The sequence below is a fragment of the Synchiropus splendidus genome, chromosome 8 (assembly GCF_027744825.2).
Source record: "Synchiropus splendidus isolate RoL2022-P1 chromosome 8, RoL_Sspl_1.0, whole genome shotgun sequence".
Taxonomy (NCBI): domain Eukaryota; kingdom Metazoa; phylum Chordata; class Actinopteri; order Syngnathiformes; family Callionymidae; genus Synchiropus; species Synchiropus splendidus.
The window spans coordinates 15,801,896-15,822,040 of record NC_071341.1 but is presented as its reverse complement, the minus strand read 5'-3'; the positions used below and the strand labels follow the sequence as shown (position 1 = coordinate 15,822,040).

Below are 20,145 nucleotides of genomic sequence, written 5' to 3'. Positions count from 1 at the left end.
ACCCCTTGAAGACAATCACGGGACCGATGAGTCGACTAGGCAAAAACGCGCCAAACTCTGCTTATAAGGAAGCGCATCTGTCAACAGGATGCAAGTGCTGAAACAATCTGATCTCACGGTTCCTTGTCAATGTCTTTGTGGATTATGGAGCAGCTCCAGGGGAAACGCCAACCGTGTTTGACCATTTTGATCTCCGATCGGAGAATAAGTTATTTCTTTCAGTCTTCCCGTTTTACCCAGTTTGTCTCAGATTTTCGACTTGTCTTGTTCCACTCTAATTCAAATCAATTTCAAGGTGACTCTTAGTTTCCTATTCACATTATTTTTGTGAGAAACGCAACAGACTTCATTTAGAAAATTTTAAAACATTGGAAACACCTTTTTTACAATAAATTGTGAAAACAAAAAGTCAACATGCATCTTCATTCACCTTCTTTTCACCTAGATTTCCACATTATGATACATGTTCACATTATTTAAATATATGTAATAATACTATATGAACGCAAAGCCTTAAATGACAATGTCAATTCAGTCCGTCAAGTAGGTTGCCTGAAAGGAATTTTAATGTCCGAAAGGTGTCAGTATTCAGTGACACAGTATCAACACAGTGTGTCATTGTGTTGAAACGCCACACACCAGCGCTTCTGTTTTTGACCACCAACTGGCACCGTCACCCCAGTCCATGAGTCATGAAGTGCCACAGGTGGGCGTGAACTAACACGGGTGCTTCGCCTGACCGATACCGCCTCAGATCAACACGATTTAAAATGAGTTAGTTCTGCATGTCACGTAGTCACGACCTTTTTAAACTAAACTTGTGTCGTGTATTTGGCGTATTATTTATCATCGATCAGCATGAAGTCAGTTTCACTCAGTGGTGCGGAGGGTCAACATGAGAGGCTCCACTCTGAAGGGTCACTCACACTCACACTGATCACAGCAGACACTCTCACTGTGCGTGACTGGATCTGAATATATTGTAGATATATTTAAATATGAATATAATTTTTTCTCCATTGTGATGAATCCACTGACATCACACATGTAACTGAGTGGTTTTTGCTTTCATCTAACCAGTATTTAACACAAAATCGCATGATATTGTGTCGTTTCACTTGTCACATTAAATGCGTCAGCAATATCGCTGCTGCAAACCGGCTGAGGCAAAGAGGAAAGAAGGCTAGAAAATATCTTTGAGCTCACGTGTTATCGTCAACAGGGACCGTTTGTCATCTTCACGTTATCATCATGAACAAGTGAGAGTCATGGGCTAAACATGAATCCTTTGGTTCACTACAATCCAAACTCACATGGATAATGTCATCACGAGGGGCTACAGAACAAAGAAGAAACAGCACAGAGACCAGGAGTTGTTGACATACTTTAATCAGGCACTTGGCTGCTTGAAGATGAAACAAAACCCAGAGGAGCATCTCCTCTCTCTCTCTCTTTCTCTGGCTCCTTCATATGTACAGTTGAGACAAAAGTAAGTGGCAAGAAGAGCAAACAAACAAACAAAGCTCCTTCATTCTAGTCAAATTAGTTCACGTCCATTTGACCACCGTCAGATTCAGTCCACTTTTCTTCATAATAAATAAGAAAGAGATTAGCTTGTTATCTGAAACTAACATTCCAAAGAAAAAAAACCAAAACATATGGCACTAGGACGCTTTACTCACGTGGTCAGGAGAAACATTTTAGGTCCAGACTGAGTGTAAACAAGTGTCAGTTACAAGTGTCCGTACAAAAGTGGTAGCTTTAGCACGTATCTTCTTGGAAATCTGCTAGCGGAGCGAGCACGGCGACTTTTTAACGCTGCAGCAGCGCCAGTTCTCTTCGGCTGCTTCCACACTCCATTATTACCAACCTTCAAATGAGTCTGTGTGAAGGTAAAAACACCAGAATCCAGTTGAGAACAAGAAACGTGGCACACACTTCACAACTATTTTCTTGTGAGTATTGCGGAGATTGAAGTTTCTGGCTAACGTGCGTGTGTACACCTATTTGTCAGTGTGACTGCGGAACATTAACATGTACATCAGAGTATGAAGTGCTTCTGCGTCAGCCAAATGAGAAGTACTTTTTTACTTTTGAGTTAAAGAATGGAAATGAGAATGGACACAAGGAGAGAAAAACCATCGTAGTGCTCCTGATAGCATCCCAAAACTGTCCTGTACAGTCTACTGCCAACACCGACTATGATCAACAAACGGCTACCATGTAGCGCCTCACTCTGGAGTGAAGAAATGCAAAGTAATAATAGTGATTTAGAGTCCCAGTTGCGCCATGTCTTCATTATAGAAACATAGGCAGTTGTGAAAACTAAGAGACCAAAGTGAAGGTGTAGGACACATTCCTGCTGTCTGCCGTTTTGTTTTTTTGTAAATTTACCTGAAAATAAATGTGAGGTATGTGGATCAGTACCAGCTATGTAAATCAGCGACCCCTACTGGTTCTTCTTGAAGCACAGAGCCAACCTTTCCTAAGATATCGGCTTATATTGTCGCGCCCATTTCATCTCCCATTTATTGACGTTGGGAAAGTGGACCTTTGCGTCCTGTGGTGACGGCAAAGGCAGCCTTCCGTGTTGCATGTTGACTTACAGGCTTTTCAGCGGAGTAAAAAACCTTTTCCCTCTTGTGTAGCGTTACAGGTGGCGGGGTGCATTGGTATATATAGCCCCATAAATAAAAGTTATGAAGTCACCATGACTGAAACGTACGGCCTTTTGGGGGCTTTGAATAGCACTTTCATGTAGTCATGTAAATGAAAGGAGCATCATCCCATAGCTATCCTAAGCCCAATCTCTGTCTTTTTCTTACATGATGTACTGCATATGGCATCAGGATATAAGGAGTTAGTGTAGGACACAAAAGTCCACTTTCCCTATGTCACTATATTACGCCATGGGAGTGAGGATGTACTGACTCAGTCGCCATCTTTTCCGAGACCGATTGACCACACATTGATGACTTGGGGAACATTCTCACGTGTCTTGACTCAAGAAGTTCGGCACCTATGGGAAACTTAAAATTAAACGTGCGGCAACACAGTAACTTCTACTTGGAGATTTTCAGCAGCATCGGAATACACAAGCAGCTTTGCAAAGATGGTGACTGACTGAGATGTTGACAGGAAACACTGACGCCGCTGGCCACACAGCTCAGGGGCCCCGAGAAGTCAGGGACCACGGGCAGGAGCACCTGTGTCTCGGAACGGCTCTGACGGTGCATTAAAAGGTGGAATAATTTCAACATTGCCAAGAGGAATTTTTCATTTTCAAACTTTCAAATGTCCTTCCCAGGCACAACCCCTCAGCAGCAAGCTAGCGGAACAAACCTTCATCCCTGTATTCCTTCCTTCATTTGTGCTAGTTGATCATGCTTTGGCTACTATACATGGACTTAGTCAGAGAGCAACCAAAGCCGACGACAGTTTTATTCTGTGGTGTTTTAGTCTTCAGATATGGATGCCAAGCAACAGTCCACAGACATCCAATGCACCCAATCTTTGTGCAAGACTGTCCACTGTTGTCCGTCATTAATACTACCTCAAAAACCTCAGGCGACTTCATCTGCCCAAGGCCGCGAATGCTTCACTGACCGTTTAGGAATGAATTAACTTACAGTACGGATGAGTGTACAGTACAATCTACAAATATACAAAATATAGAAATATATTCTGAGGTTTAAGTAACATCGTTGAATGCCAGAAAAACAAAAATGTATAAAAATATAAACGATGCTATGGTACAAAATATTGACATCATGTATGAGGCCCCATTAGCATGTGCAAAATAACACTGATCAACAGGAGTTTTCTTTAGAAGTCACTGAATGCAACAGCTCGACGGAGATAGCTCGATTTGATACTATATTCTTATTCTGCGGTGACTCGGCATTAGATCCTCAGTTCCGCTTCCTCGCTGTGTTCCAGGTTGTGTTCCGTTGCACTGATCACGGATGCTGACGGTCCTTGCGAGACGCTGAAGGGGGTGACCGCGGGGGAGCGAGCGGCAAGCGGCGAAAGTGATGGGGAGAAGCTTGGAGACATGGTGGCTGAGGAGATGGAGCCCTCTGCGCTCAGGGGCGACCTCCGAAACGTGGAGAGGTTTGGGTAGGTTCTCCCAACAGGAGGTTTTGGAGGTACAGTCTTGGCCCCTGGATGGGCCACTGAGGTGATGAGAGGAGGCGGGTCTATTCTCGGTTCTTTCGCTTTATGAAATGACCTGCGAGGGTGAGGAGGGGTGGTCTCGTCCTTCAGGCGAGCTATTTCAGTAAACACACTGGCCAGTGGCTGGAACTGAGGGCACCAGTTCAGCAGGTAGTCCCAGTTGTAGCTCCCCCTCAGCTCCTCGTCGCTGGCCACGATGGCGGTCAAGGAGCCGCCAACTGTTGGTTTACCATCCTGTGGGAAAGCATAGTCTTTCGGGTGGGTGATGCTGAGTCCACGTCCCACGCTGGCGTACCCACCACCCTCATCCCTGTAGACTGGCACCTGGCCAGCTAATAAGGAGCCATTCAGGCTGCCTAATTTCTTCCCTTTGAACCAATCCATGGAGGGCTCACATGACACATCCGACAGCTGATCAGCATCCTGCTGGATCCCGGAGTCAGGACCGCGAGCAGAGATCCGCTCCTGCATGGAGGAGGATATACTTGACACGCGAGGGTATTCGTTGATCATCCTTATCTCGTCGTCCTCTGCCGCCTCCGCCTCTGCTGAGCCGCGCCCGCTGGAATGGGAAGGATCCAGAGATCCCCCTCGAGTGTAGGGACCTCCACTGCTGCTGTTGCTGCTCTGGTCCACCACATAACCAGGAAGAGCCTGGTGATAAATGATTTCATTGGCTGCTATTTTTGTTTCCTCCAGCTTGTGCAACATGGTGCTGGTTGCTGTACACCGTCCGTGCAGTTGTCCTTCTTTCTTATGGCGTCTGAACTTGACACAGAACAGCGCCACGGCGATTATAGTCAGTATGACGATTGTCCCGAGTGACACGGCGATGACGCTCACCAGCAGCATGTTCATGTCTGCAGTCAGACCAAACGTCGTGTGGGTCACGTCAACAATGACTTTGGCTACTGCAGCGCGGGACTTCTCCAGCGGACTGTGGGCGTTCACATACAAAGTCATCAGCCGCAGCTCTCTTTTAGATCGGCCAACATGTCGGCTGTAGCTGTCCATCTTTAGGAAAATGGCACCGGTGGATTCATTGACCTCAAAATAAGGCGAAAAGTCAGCCAGAGAGTAAAGGACCACACCGTCGAGACCACCGTCTTCATCTTGAGCTTGCACTTTCCCGATGATCTCGCCTTCCTTTGCTCCCTCAGGCACTTGGACAGAGAACTCAGGGGAGGTGAAAACCGGATCGTACTCGTCCTCCCCTGTTACATAAACGTGCACCGTAACGGTTGCAGAGTAGTTGCCGGTATCCATGGCGACAGCTGTGAAATGGAAGGAGTCCACTTTTTCAAAGTCAAAGGTGGCACGAGTCCGCACCTCCCCTGAAGTTTGGTTGATGATGAAGGCCTCTCTTGTGTCTTTTGAGCTGTCCAACATGAAGTAATGCAGCTGCCCTTTGTCGTTGTCCATAGCATGCAACATGGTCACTAAGGCATTGTGGGGCTGGTTTTCCCTGATGCTAGCAGTAACTTGTTTAAGAGGAAAGTAGGGCTGATTGTCGTTTACGTCCTTCACTTCGATGGTGACTGGAGCTAGAGCAAAGTGGCCCCAGCTGTCTGTCGCCTGAACCACAATCATGTGAGACAGCCGTGTCTCACTGCTCAGAGGTCGCTTCAGCCTCAACGCGCCGGTCCACTGATCCACCTGGAATAGACCGGTGTCATCCCCTGAGCTGATGGAGTACTGCACCTCACTGTTGGGGGCCGAGTCTGGATCAGAGGCAGACAGATGCAGGATTTCTGTCCCAGTGCTGGCGCTCTCACTCAGCACCACGCTGTAATCCGCCCTGCTGAATGCTGGCGGGTTGTCGTTAGCATCCGTAACGCTAATGAGGATCGGCACACTGGAGCTACGTTGCGGGATCCCGCGATCTGATACCACTACGGTCAGGTTATAACTCGATACGGCTTCAAAATCCAGCTCCTCCGCAAGGATCAGGCTGCCGACTGTCTGGAAGCCTTTCCCTTCCACGAAGCGCACGCTGCTCTCAATCTGGAAGGCATTACCAGAGTTGCCGCTGGCAATGGCGAAATCAAAACCACAGTTGTCCCTGGAAAGGTCAGCGTCCACAGCCTCCAAGGTCAGAACAGTAGATCCCAGAAGTCCATCTTCAGACACAGTGGCTCTGTACTCGGACTGGTGGAAAGTGGGGGTGTTGTCGTTGACATCGGACACCTGAACGTGGACGGTCGCGAAGGAAGACAGGGAAGGAGAGCCGTGGTCCTGAGCCCGGATTACCACCAGGATGGAGGGGTTCTCAAAATCAAACTCTGTTTTCTGGCTGACAAACAGAGTTCCTGCAAGAAAATGAGAAGAAATATTTCTAACTTCCATCAATCCATTGTCTTCCACTTATTCCATATTGTGGGGTGGAGCCTATTCCAGCCACATGGGATGGCAGCAGGAGAGACCCTGAATCGGTACCCAATGCACAATACACTCACATGTTGTGTGGGAGGAAACCAGGGTGCCCAAAGTGAACCGATACAAGCACGACCGTGCTGCCTCATGCTAACTTCGTGAACACAACCCGAACGGTTCCAGTAGGGAGGTAGTGGCCTACCATTGCTGGGGTCGATGTAGAAGACCCCTCTGGATGAGGACATGACTTTGTACGAGATCTTCCCATTGTCTCCCGAGTCACGATCGGTGGCTGTGACGGTGAAGATGGCGCTTCCCGCTGGTAGGTGTTCGGATATCGTCACCTGATAGAGAGAACAGACACCCGCCATCACCATGTGGAAGAATGAATCTCATCACATCCCTTGGAGACATCAGTACCTGGTACAAGTCCTGGGTGAAGGCGGGCGTGTTGTCATTGACATCGTCCACCAGCACCGTCAAGTTCGCTTCACTCTGATGTTTGGAATCCGACGCGCGTATGGTGAGCGTGTACCACGTCCTCTCCTCGAAGTCCAGCGGGCGGGTCAGTGACACGCCTCCTCCATAGCAGTGAATCCCAAACATTCCCTGGCTGTCTCGGTCCAGGTGAAGCGTGTAGGACAGAGCTGGACCGGAGTCGACATCATTTCCTGTGACTTGGGTGATGACTGTGCCGATAAGAGTGTCTGTGGAAGGAAATCAAAAGTGGATCAAGCAGGGAAGATGTGGAAGTTGCTTCTGAGATTTTTGCTTTTATGAGTCGAAAATCCTGCACTGCAGTGGCCCGATCGTACTGGCAGGATATGAGCAGAGATTTTGGCATGATGCAATGGCAACTATAAAAACCTCACTTCCACTCCAACCCACCTTCGGGCACGCGGATCTCGCGTGGGAGAGGAATCATGGGACTGTTGTCGTTGAGGTCGATGATGATGACGGTGAGCGTGGCAGAGCCGGCCAGTCGAGGGGTTCCACGGTCCGTTGCCGTTACTACTAGCCTGGTGGAACAAAGTTTGAAAGAGTCATTAGAAAACAAATAAGGAATAATAAGTTATTTTACATCTTTAATACACCATTTTTCCCTCAAACCCTGAGCGGAGAGTCTTTTCTACAGTTGAAAAAAGTAAACTTATATATATATATATATATATATATATATATATATATATATATATAAAACCTTCTACATTTACCTCCAACAGTAAAAGTTATTTTCTTTATATATCCCAAGTTTCATATCTAACATAACTTTTTCGACCTTATGTGTCCTTGTTTTTATTGTGAGAGTTCCATTGAATAATTGTTTAAACTTGCTGCATACTACTTTGCTTACAAAGTTTGCTTTAAGGTGCAGCTAAAGTTTAACATACAACTCAAGAACACCCACATAACAAAATGTGTGTAAATGCTCTTTCCAGTAACAGTGAGTTCCATTGTTCAAACCAACAACAAAGACTCACTTTGTCTGAGTCCAGATCTCTCTGTCCATTATGGCCGCCGTGGTGACGCTGCCGGTCAGCGGGTCAATTTTAAACAAGCCGCTCATGGACGACGATCTGATGGAGTAGGTCACCTGACCGTTCTGCCCCTGGTCCAGGTCCTCTGCAGCGACCTGAAGCGAGGGAATCAAAGTGAAGTGCAGGAATAAGGAATCATTATCGCAGTATTGTGTTTGGAAGTGTGGAGCTTTTGTGGAAAACATTCGACTCTCTGGAACCAACCGAACAGTTCTACCCCTTCAGCGCTGAAACTATCCAGTTTTCCAACACTTGAGTGATTTCTCAATCCACAACTTCACACTTTGCGCCAGCCAACCAAAATAAACCAGCAGAGTCGGACTACTGTACCTGAATGATGGGAAAATCGTGCCCCTGCGCCTCTCGGATGTAAGCCACGTAGTTCTGGAGCTGGAATCGTGGCAGGTTGTCATTGATGTCCTGCAGGATCAAGTTCACTGCCATGTAGGAGCTGGAGGATGCCGTTTCTGCTTTGACCACTAGGCGGAGTTTGGGGTTTTCCTCAAAGTCTATCCCGTCTGACTTTTGGACCCAGATTTCGCCTGGTGTTGACGGAATAACCAGTGAGTCACAGAGAAACCCGAGCTGAAGTTATTTGTGAGAGTCACGTCTGGCCTTACCAGTGATGGTGTTTATGCCAAACGACTGCATCCAGTTTCCACTGAAAATGCTGTAGCTGATGCCGTGACGAGAGCCATCAGGGTACTGGGCCTGCGTCTGTGTGACAACAGTGCCTGCAAATACAACATTTTCATGCGCTTAAAAAACACCACACTGGGCAAGATAGTCATCGCACTTCTGCTACACCGGCAGACTAAAGTCTCACTGTTGTTTTTTGCCTGACTTATGACAGGTATCGGGTGTCAAACACAGTTGAGGTCGTGGCCAACTGACATGGATATTTGCTAAACTATCCACAGCTGGCATTTCTCCAACAAGGAATGTGAATGTGTCACTCTTTAATTCTAAGCAGCTAAATGTAGCAGAAGTATCTCTGAGTTCGTCTTCCATCACAAAACACTGCATCACATTCCAAGTTGATTTTTGCAAAGTGCATGGCAGAGCATGTCATAAGACCTGAGTAGTCCTAAGCAGCGCTGTCTGATTCATAACCTAAAAAACTAGAATTTCCCCCAACAAACTGATAATCAAAATACCAGCATGGGGGGGCGAGATGTTCCTTGAGTGCTGGAGAAATTCCTGCTTAGCTCCCATGGTTATAGGTGACTGGATCAACATGGATATTGGATGCTAATATCAATCTATTTTGCGGGCCACATAAAACCTGCTTCGCCAGATTCGGTCACCGGGCCTTGAGTTGGGCACCTGCTATTGAAAACTACTATGAAAATGTACATCAGGCAGAAGGGTCATACATAACTAGTTTGACCTGCATCTCCGAATATCACCGTTCTACACAGTTTTCTTTACCAGTCCAGATTCAAGTCAAGGGTCTAATTTGGGTCTGACAACAAGGACCAGACCAACTGTTGCTCCCTCATGGCACAAGTCTCTTCGATGAGTAGACAAGCATTTCCTTTTGGCTTGGCTCTTCATGTAGGAGCCCTAACACAAGGGTCTTCCACAAAGACTCTGTGTCTCAGATGGGGGCGCTCTCGTCTGATCTGCTGCCTCCACCTTTCCCTGTCAGTAGCAGGAGCTTCCCACCCAAAGTCATGGCTGCCCTAGGATACGTCCTGATCACTGGAACATCCCATCAGCTTACTAGTTTCGTACAATGACTGCGTAAGACGTTCTCCTGAACTGTGATTTTGGACTGGTAAAATAGATTTTCTTGTCGTTCTTGGAAGTGATCTCGACCCTGGTGATGCTCTTGTGCTGCGCTGTGTGAGTAGTTTTCCGCACAAGATGATATTAATCTAAAGATCATGTCTTTTATTTACTTCTGAGTATGTTTCAGTTCCTGAGGTACACAATACGTGAGGTCTCCTTTGAGCAGCAGTGCATCACAGGAACCAAATAAAAGCAGAACTATTTGTTTAATTGAAATGAATTGCATTGCGTGAATTGAAGCGTGTTTAAAGCCCTGCCCAGAGCGGGGGGTTCATTTGTGTTTACGGCCTGCTACAGCCAAGCTGCCGTGGGAGACTGGCAAAACAAGGGATGAATAACAAATCCAGCTAACCTGTCGCAGCGTTCTCCTGCAGGCTGACGTCTCTGGCCGCGCGAGAGAAGCGGATGCCCCTGTAGCTCTGCTCCCGGATGTAAATGATCACCACGCCCAGCGAGGACTGCGCTGGGTTGCCTTGGTCCATGGCTTGGACGATCAGCGTCCGCTGGCTCTGCGTCAGACTCTGCAGCTTCTCTGTGGCCTGGATGTCTCCTGTCAGCGAATTGATGGCGAAACCCTTCACAGGGTTGGCAAAGCGATAAAAGACTGAACCATTGGCTCCAAAGTCCTTGTCCTCTGCCCTCATGGTGGCCAACACCCTGCGGCTGGAGACGCCACCGGCAGAGATGTTGACTATCAACGGGTCATGAACGAAGAAGGGCGGGTTGTCGTTCACGTCCTGGATGTAGACGGTGACTTGGACGGTGGAGTTGCGAGGGTTCGATGGGGACGAGTCCGTGGCGCAGACATTGAAGGTGTAAGAGGCGGTTCTTTCTCTGTCCAGCGGCGCCGCTGTGATGATGCGCCCGGTGTTCTGATCGATGATGAACATGCTTCTGGAGCCCTCATCTAGGAAGTAAACAACCTGGCTGTTGGATCCCTGATCCAGGTCAACGGCTTTCACATCCAGAACCAAGGAACCGATGGGAACGTCTTCGGATATGTCTGCCGTGTAGCTGCTCGCTTCAAACTGGGGACTGTGGTCGTTGATGTCCAGGACTGTGACCTCCACTGTAGCGGTGCCACTGAGGGGTGGCTCCCCCTGATCCTGGGCAACAACAGTTAAAGAATACGAAGCTTTCTTTTCCCGATCCAGAGCTCTTGAGGTGGACAAGACACCCGAGGGTCTGTCTAAGCTGAAATCGCCGGATGGATCACCAGCTGGAGGAGAAATGAGGACAGGTCAAGATCACAAACACACCAACAGCAGGAGGTCCGAAGTACAAAACAGTTCCCACCGATAATTCGGTAATTTATCTTCCCACTGTCTCCGGTGTCTTGATCCGTCGCTCGGAGAGTGAAAAGCAGCACGGAGTCCAAATTTTCCGGCACCTCAATGGTGTAGAAGAGACGGCCAAACACGGGAGGGTTGTCGTTCTGGTCCAGCACTCTGATCCGCACCGTTGTCTTGGAGTAATTTGGAGGAAGACCCCCGTCTTTAGCATACACTGAAAAGACAAAAAGGTGGAGAGCTGACAGAACCGACATATGGCTGGCATTTCTGTGTTTTGCACAGAAGAAGTTCCAGGAAACACTTGCCTTGATGCCGACAGCATGTAGCATGTAAAAATCTTCGGTTACAGAGTTGATAGAAACTTTAGACGCCTAACTAACTGAGTGAGACCAGACCTCCTGATGGTGAGGTTGTAGCTTAGAAGACAGAAGTGTTTGATGGAGCTAGTGAGAGGTTGAATGTCAACGTGGATCATTATCAAAGGCACAGTCCCACAGACCTGTGTCCAAAATCTGATGTCACTGGGGCAGGTCAGCCACTGATACGTACAGCTAGCTAGAACTGTAACAAGCTTTGTGCATGAAAAGCTACGTTGATCTCTAGCATGCCATTGATGTATTAGCTATTTCTGGACGACTCAAATTCATTTGAACAGCTAACAAAGTAGCCTGAGCAGACAGGTGGCGGCTAATTCCACGACGCTAACTTGGACGACCTAGCAGAAAAACTACCGTCACAGCAGCGGCATCCCGTGAACCGAGGGATAAACGTGTCTCGCCAGTCTTCTTCCCCATCTGGCCGTCAGTGTGGATGTTGGTTTTCGGAAGGCACGGCTGCAGATACGCTGCTCATTTCTAAAATGTCTGCAGGCTGGTTTTGATTCCACTGCAGCTTAAAGAGCTCAGACAATTCAGGATTTGATTTTGTGGGACATCTTCACGCGGCTTCCACAGTGATTTCACAATAAAGGCGATTAATCTGACCCCCAAAATTGCGCGAGACCGGCTTTTCACTAACTTCACAAAAAGGAGCTTAATACTTGGTAGTGGTATTATGTTGTTTTGTTGGTGTAAAATGGCGCAGCTCTACCTGTCACTGTGTAGAACTCCTGAAGCTCCCGGTCCAGTGACTGTGTGGTTGTTATGACCCCCGTCACAGGACTGATAGTGAAGCCCTCCACCGAGATGCCACCATATGTCACCTGACCATTGGTACCTGCATGGAAGGAAACACAAAATAAAAAAAATGTTTCATCTCTCCACAGGATTCTTGGTCTGCCCCAGGGCCTCCACCCTGCTGCGTCACGAAGGAGGCATCCACACGACAAGGGACATGCATGGATGCTTCCTCCAAGTCAACAAAAAACTTCTGATGGGAGAACTTCCCAGAACCTTCAAGGCTCGTGTTTTTAATGACTGTCCTGTCAGGTCGTCTCTCCAACACCGCAGCGAGGTGCGAGCGGAAAAGCTGCTTTACATTTTCTCAGTCAAAAGATTGAGCTGTCTGTTTTAAAGCAGATTATTTGTATGTTTGTCTTTCCCGAGTGGTTGGCTGCGCTTAATTCTCAGTGTCTGGCTGCCACATTGTTGAAGTAAAATACACCCAGGCAAATTCACCTGTCATTGATGGCCGTGCGCTGAGAGTAATGGTTCTCAGCTTGTGACTCATCTGACAGGCTGAATAAGAAATGTCAGTTAAGGTGATGAGGAGAGTTTTTACAAGGAAGACAGTGTGTTTCACCTAGATCCAGGTCAGAGGCAGACACTCGCAGCACTGTGGCCCCAGCAGGACGGTTCTCAGCGATCTGAGCCTGGTAGTGGTTCTCCTCAAACCAAGGCACCTCGTCATTAACGTCGATCACGTGGACGCGCAGCAGCTGGCTGGTGGAGCGGCGGGGCGTTCCGTGATCCTCTGCCACGACCGTGAGGTTAAAGATGTCCTGCTCCTCACGGTCCAGAGGTTTGAAAATAGACAGAGAGCCTGCGGAGAGATGAAGCGAAATGTGAGCCGAGATTTCCTGTGGGTGTCGAGGGAGGGGTGGATTTTATTACGCACCATAGAGTCAGAGCACGCCATCAATAAAAAAAGCCACTTTCCCTGGATGTGTGGAGTCATGTGATTAAAAAAAAGTTGCCGTGTGAGGGCCAAATCAGAGTTAATCTCCAAAGCTTCGCCTACCTGAACGCTACCAACACCAGCGCCGCTGAAACACCCCGACGGGCTGACCACAGTTTATGAGATTTTCCATTGAAGAATGCCACAGCCATGGAGAAAGAAGCTGTAAACACAGGCTCTAGACACGCAACAGCCAGGCCTGCCGTGCCCCGTCGAAATTAGGGGAACTCGTGCCTTTTCATTATCCTTCGCTACGAGGGCAGAGCTCGCATTGATTCAATTTCAAGCTTCCAAAGCAGCGAGAGACAGGACCCAAAGCTGTTCTGGACCCCTCTGTGTTTGTATTTTGCTGAGGACTGAGATAACTTGCCCCAGAGCTTCCAATCTGGTGGGAGTTACTGACTGGAATATCATTTCTAACCACCTCTGACTCGCCTGCGATGCTGCCGTGTCCAAACTCACTGATAACACATGGCAAGGGGAGAACGCACACGGCGAGAACGCCGGACAGATTTCCACCCAGATCCCAGGTTTTGAGAATATTTTGCCTTAATATTAGCATTTTGATGACCGGGAAATACGTTGAGAGCTGATTGATATTTCCAGTCAGTTTAGCAAAATTCAGTCGAAACATAAGTGGCTTTCATGACTTCCTGTTTACTCATATCAAGACTGAAAAACTGTCAACATATATTTCCACCCAGCATCCAGAACGACTGTTCTTTTATTTCTCTTCCTACAGATTTAGAATTTAATGCTTCCTGTTGACGTCAAGGCTACTTCCTGTTCGCCTAAACCAAAGTGAATATGTGAATGTGTTTTTATTTTATCTATCCATCCACTAATCTGGGTCACGGGGGCAGCAGCTTCAACAGGAAGCGCCAGACTTCCACCTCCAGGGCAACGTCTGCCAGCTCTGAATGGGGGATCCCGAAACGCTTCCAGGCCAGTGAAGAGATATAATCCCTGCACCTGGTCCAGGGTCAATCCCTCGGTCTCCTCCCAGCTGGCTGCTCCTGAAACACCTCCAAAGGGAGGCATCCAGGGAGCATCCTCATGAGATGCCTAAACCACCTCAACTGACTCCTCTCAATGTGGAGAAGCATCAGCTCTACTCTGAGTCTCTCTCAAGTGACAGAACTCCTCACTCTATCTCTAAGGAAGATGCCTGCCACATGTCAAAAGAAACTCATGTCAAGATGCTGGTATCCAGGGTTTCCTTCTTTCTGTCATGACCCACAGCTCATGACCTTGAGTGACGGTTGGGCTGAAGATTGGGCAGTAAATGGAGAGCTTTCCCTTTTGGCTCAGCTCTTTTTTACACACAACATCATCAACCAATCTCCAACCCCCTTATCCCCTCACACAAGAGCAAAACGCCCGAGACACTTCAACTTCTCCACTTGAGGGAAGGACTCAACCCAACCTGGAGAGAGCAATCCATCTTTTTCCGGGTAAAAATATGTTATGTCTTTTATTACGACACACTTTTTCTTCACATGTGTATTGACAGCATGTCAGCCTGCCTATATTTTTCCATGAAATCACTCCGTCTAAACAACACCATAACTGCTATCCAGTGTTCGCAGTTGACAGGATGATGCTGTCGTGCAGCGGGTCACACCACTGAACCCATCATTGTCATGAAGAAGAGAAATGTTTTCACTGAAATCTGCTGTATTGAATCAAGACCGTGACAGGATTATTGTAATTATAGACAGATCCTGACTCACAATCATCATTAAGACAGAGTCTCTTTGAGGTCAGCTGAGGTTTCCAGGCGCAAACATTTATCTCACAAGTTGTTATCTTCACTCGCCACAAGCGTCAAGTTCATCCCGACCGCTCTCATCTCGGCTGGTGAAATTACCAACTTCCCTCTGACAGTGAGCAATGAGGCTGTCTGATTGTGCGACACAGATTCCAACAAAAGTGTGTTTTTCTCGGGGTGTTTCTGGACATGGAGCGAGGTGCTGTGTGGTTTCATGTGAACGTTTCGGGACGTGAAGTCGTGCGTGTTTATGAAGATTTGAGCTCCGACTGTGCTGCAGGTTTCCGTCCACTGACCCCCAAACAGAAGCAGAGCAGGTGCTGCGGGGATTAACTCTGACACCACAGATAACTAGTGTGCATGAAAACACTTCAAGATGAGGAGGCCTGACAGACCTCCACTCCTCAAGTCCCCGGCTGATCTGAGGGGCATCGCTGAAGGTGGAGTAAAGAAGCGGACACGTGTCTCGCACGCCACGACTGGGCCCCGAGGACCAAATAGCTGGAGGTCAGCGCCGACTCAGTGACACAGTCCCACACAAACACTTACATGCCTACGCACACGTGCGCACACATAAACACGCCGCGTAACCGATCCCACTCTAATGGTTCCCAGAAGCTCAAGCAGGAGGTTCTTTGGTCTTTCCTGGGAATAGATCCACAATAACAGATGATCGCTTGTGTGCGCCTTTCATATTCGGCAGGCCTCGCCGCCTGTCTGGCCTCCAACTGGGAGAAATAAGTCGTGAAAGGTAAAGTAAGCGCATATTAAGGACAGTATAAGACAAGTGGGGGATGGTCAGGTGATCACGGTGGGAGGTTCAAAGACTTTACAAAGTGCTTCTAAAGAATGGAACAAGGGGAGGTTTAAAAGTTTCACAGTAGACTGAGGCGATGAGAGGAATGGTGCAGCAGATGATTTTTAGATGAAAGATTGAGAGAACAGTCAGAAGCAGAGGAGGTGGAAATGAAAGGTCGTCTTTAAAACTTCACTTTAGCCCAAAATATGCTGATAAATCCATCATTCTAAGAGGATGTTCAATTCATTGTACAACATTGTCAACTTTTCCCCAGTCTTAGGGGTCACTAAGAAATTCGACTTTAAATGGGGGAGAAGTCAAACCTGGTCAATATTCAGAGCGATTCCAGCCACGTTGTTTCCCAGAGGACTCTGATCTTCAGCATCAGTGACGCTGCTCAAACAACTTTGAGTCTCTCTACACAAGGTAACTAGCATCAGAGTCTGTAACACTTAAAAACAAACATCCCATTTGTCCAACGGCTGCTGGAGTCAAACGCAGTGAAGTCTTTTTTTGAAAATGCATGACAAATGTTTTTGTGGGAACAGAATCACTGTGTACTTGAGCCCCAGAAGGGTCCTGTGATTTGTTCAATGAAGACATTCCAAAAGTCAGACTCACATCCCTTCTGGCACCTCAGACCGATGGACTCAGATAAATGTGATTCAGCAATTTTGCGAGTCCTCTGTGCCAGGACTTGGTCGGCCTCCACTCTTACTCACTTGCTAAATCACTGAATACCAAACAGGGTTTATGGGACACCAACTGTAGACATCAGTGGAACTTACCCGTGTCAGGGTTGAGACTGAACGTTCCTCCTGTGTTTCCTGACTGGATGCTGTAAGTCACCCTCCCGTTCTCGCCTTGATCTGCATCTCTGGCCATGACGTAGAGCGCCACGAAGCCCACGGGCTGGTCCTCCATCACGCTGACGGCTGTCGGCGAGCTAAATACGGGTGAGTTGTCGTTCTCGTCGGTCACATAGATCCTTGCCGTGACAGAACCCCAGCGTCTCTGGCTAACATCTGCGGCCGAGTCTGTTGCCTTGACGACAAGGATTAAGCTGGATGTGACTTCATGGTCCAGCTCCTTCTCTAGGGATAAGACTCCAGTGGTGGGGTCGAGGGAGAGTTGACCAGGGGTGTTTGGCCACTGGTGTAGAATAGAGTAGGTGGGCTCACTGTTGGGTCCACTGCCGTCCTTGTCTGTGGCCTGGAAGGTGTAAACTGAGGAGCCGGGCTGCATGCTTTCAGAGATGACGACTGTGACCGGGTCCTCGGGAAACTCAGGAGCATGATCATTGCTGTCCTGAACATCAATGTCAAGGTGAACCAGGGTGCTGCTGGGAGGCGTCCGAGAAAAGTCGTCCACCTCGATCTTCAAGACGTAGTGCATCTCCTTCTCATAGTCCAGAGGTTGAGCCAAGTACACGTCTCCCGTGAGACGATCCACGACGAAGGTGCCATCTCTGTCTGTCCCTCCCACCACGGTGTAGGTCACTTCCCCTTCCTGGGTAGGCTGCTGGCCGCTGAGACGCACAGAACCAATGAGGGACCCAGGCAGCGTGTCCTCAATGGAGTTGAATGATACAGACAGAGAACTGGTCTTTGATGTAGGTCTGTTGATGCTGAGAACCTGTGATAGAGCAGCAGGATATAGACTTAGACTTAGACTTAGACTTTCTTTATTGTCATTGCACAAAAACGGATCACATGTATTATGGCAATGAAATTTCGGCCTGAGGCTTCCGGTTTCCAAAAACAAAAACTATATGTCCAAAATAAATGAATATCAGATAAATTCTAACAAAAAAAATACAAATAATAAATAAATAAATAATAATAAAGTATGTGTATATATATATATATATATATATATATATATATATATATATATATATATATATATATATATATATATATATAACAGTAAACTGGTGGTTCTGCATCAGATGCTACGGATATGGAGTTAAGGTGCGAAATACTTTATGTACTGACCCACATCTATAGAGTCGTCTCGTCTTTTCCCAAACCACTGGCGACAACCTTAGAATCCTTGGAAGAATTTATTTGGCCTTATCAAAGTACACACTCATGTGTAGCCAGGTATCTGCCCATCAGAATTACAAGTGTTAAACAACTCCATCACTTTGCCCCTTCTACAAGCTCCACGGATCCCCGAGCCAGGAGAAATGAAGTCCAGCATGGGAGTCCAAGAGACCTTTCCCAACTGGGTACGCTTAGAAAAGTTGTCATGAGGCCACCAGACTACTTCTGTGAAAAGGAACGGCATGAATCTGAAAGTGCTCCTGTTCTCTGCCAATGAAACAAATCCGCTCTCCACTGCCAGCATCCGTGCTCGACATTCAACTGTATTTTCATAAACGCTTGTCTGAAGCCTTACAACCTCTCTCATATTGTGATCGATCCCATCCCATAGTCCGATCGGATCCAAACATGCAACAAACCGGCATTAATAATTTCTTTGTTCTCAATTTAGATGAATAAAAAAAATCTCCGAAAGCTTTACTCCTCTCTTAAGCATCAGAACACGCTCCCAGATTTTTGTCTTGCAGCACCATCTTTCATCGAGGGAGCATAAACTAAAGTCAACAAATCCAGAATGATATACGCAATCTGAAAATTTCATGGATTAAAGTGGGAACAGATTTGGCTTTCTACTGTATGTGTTCACTGGGAATAAAAGGAACTGTTACAGGGTTTTTTTTATGGAGCCGAATAACACGGCTGCTAACATTAATCACTCTTAATCTGATACGGCCTTCGCTGCCAGGAAAAATAATGGATGATAAAAGCACAACAAGGAACGGAGGAAACGGTGGATGATTTGAAGTCAGCACTGGGACACATTTGTGTTCATGCCGGGTGTCGGCTTACACTTCTTTATGAGCAGTTTAGGCTGTAATGTGGCATTAGAAAATATAAACAGTGAGGCAGCCGTGTGCTTCATAATGCAGAGAGTACAACAAATACAGAGAGAAATATCAGTCATAACTCTGTAATGCTGCATCCCAAGGAAAATAATGATGCCATTGCTAATGCTGAGAAAGATTCACAGCGACTGTGGCCTATTTTATCGATGAACATTTACTAAGCCCTTTGTCTTTCCAAGCTTTGCACTTTATCTAGCATTTAAACTACTCCCTATTGTACTTGGCATCAATCCCGTTGCTACCTCACTCCACCGCTGCTACATGTGACACTCACTTCAGAGTGAACAGGGATGATGACAACTACAATGGTGGAAATAGTTTCGCCAGTACTCATAATCTTGCATTGAATATTTATCTCATTTTATGTATAGCTAACACAGCTACACGGTCAATGATCCAAAAGTTAGTTTTAAAAGTTTTACACATTTTGAATGGATGTTTCCTGAACAAATAATATATTTCAGTGCTTGTGTTTTTTGTTACTTATTTGGTGATAACTAGAAAACAAAGATTCGTAATTTATGGCCATGTACATCCAAGCTTCAGATATGGTACAGAGTTGCAGATTTATTGTACTTTTTTTCTGACAACGTTAACCAAAGACAATATATAAAGAGCAGCTTCCTTTTTGTTTTGATTTGATTTGCTAGTTTCCTGCTTGAAGTAGCTGTGTATGACAGAAAGAAACGACGCATGGAACAGATGACGTTTCTTCATGCTTCATTTAGACAATTTAAATGGGCGGGAGCTTTATAAAGCACCTGTAAAAGGGGTGCAAACACAGCTAAAATAGAAGATGTGTTCAACATGACCTGATCACAAAAGCCTGAATTTCACATTTGTTACATGCGTTTGCAGCGCTGAAGCCAGGGACTACTGGAGCTGAGCTTTAACCTCCATCAATCAGCAGCTGGACCTCGTCACACACCAGCTGGATGTGTTTGATTCTGGCCCACTTTTTCCATTTTAGATCGAAATTTTCCTTTTGAAATGTCATCGGGGGAAGAAAAAAAGGGAGTGGACGGGAGGGGAACTTGTCAAGAGTGAGGCTGACATGTCTGCAGCTTGTCTAAGGGGCCCCGGGACACGGAGCCACTCAGCCTGCAGCCTGAGTCGGCGAGCCGCGAGGGTGTTTGGGCTGGCGGGGGTCCAGCAGTAGACTGACCTGAATCGTGATGGAGCAGGAGGCGCTGCGAGGGGGAAGTCCTCTATCAGTGGCCGTCACTGCCAAGGTGTACTCGGCCCGCTCCGAGTGGCTGAGAGGAGATGATGAATACAGCTCGCCGGTGTTTGGGTCCAGAGAGAAGCGCTCGGCCCTGAGACCTGAAAAAGCG

At 47.2% G+C, this 20,145-nt stretch overlaps 1 protein-coding gene across 1 annotated transcript in view; it reads right to left on the bottom strand.

Moving 5' to 3' along the window:
* Nucleotides 1–1,397: 1,397 nt before the first annotated feature.
* LOC128763399 (protocadherin-16-like) overlaps nt 1,398–20,145 on the bottom strand; it is a 121,295-nt gene continuing 102,547 nt past the window's right edge. Inside the window, exons 9-21 of the mRNA XM_053872163.1 lie at nt 19,977–20,134; nt 16,647–17,493; nt 12,914–13,153; nt 12,263–12,388; nt 11,178–11,387; nt 10,234–11,100; nt 8,708–8,821; nt 8,418–8,629; nt 8,031–8,182; nt 7,438–7,568; nt 6,970–7,256; nt 6,752–6,893; nt 1,398–6,485 (exon numbers count right to left, since the gene is read on the bottom strand). Coding sequence (XP_053728138.1) covers nt 3,904–6,485; nt 6,752–6,893; nt 6,970–7,256; nt 7,438–7,568; nt 8,031–8,182; nt 8,418–8,629; nt 8,708–8,821; nt 10,234–11,100; nt 11,178–11,387; nt 12,263–12,388; nt 12,914–13,153; nt 16,647–17,493; nt 19,977–20,134 — 6,068 coding nt within the window. The 3' untranslated portion in view covers nt 1,398–3,903. The remainder of the gene's footprint in view (nt 6,486–6,751; nt 6,894–6,969; nt 7,257–7,437; nt 7,569–8,030; nt 8,183–8,417; nt 8,630–8,707; nt 8,822–10,233; nt 11,101–11,177; nt 11,388–12,262; nt 12,389–12,913; nt 13,154–16,646; nt 17,494–19,976; nt 20,135–20,145) is intronic.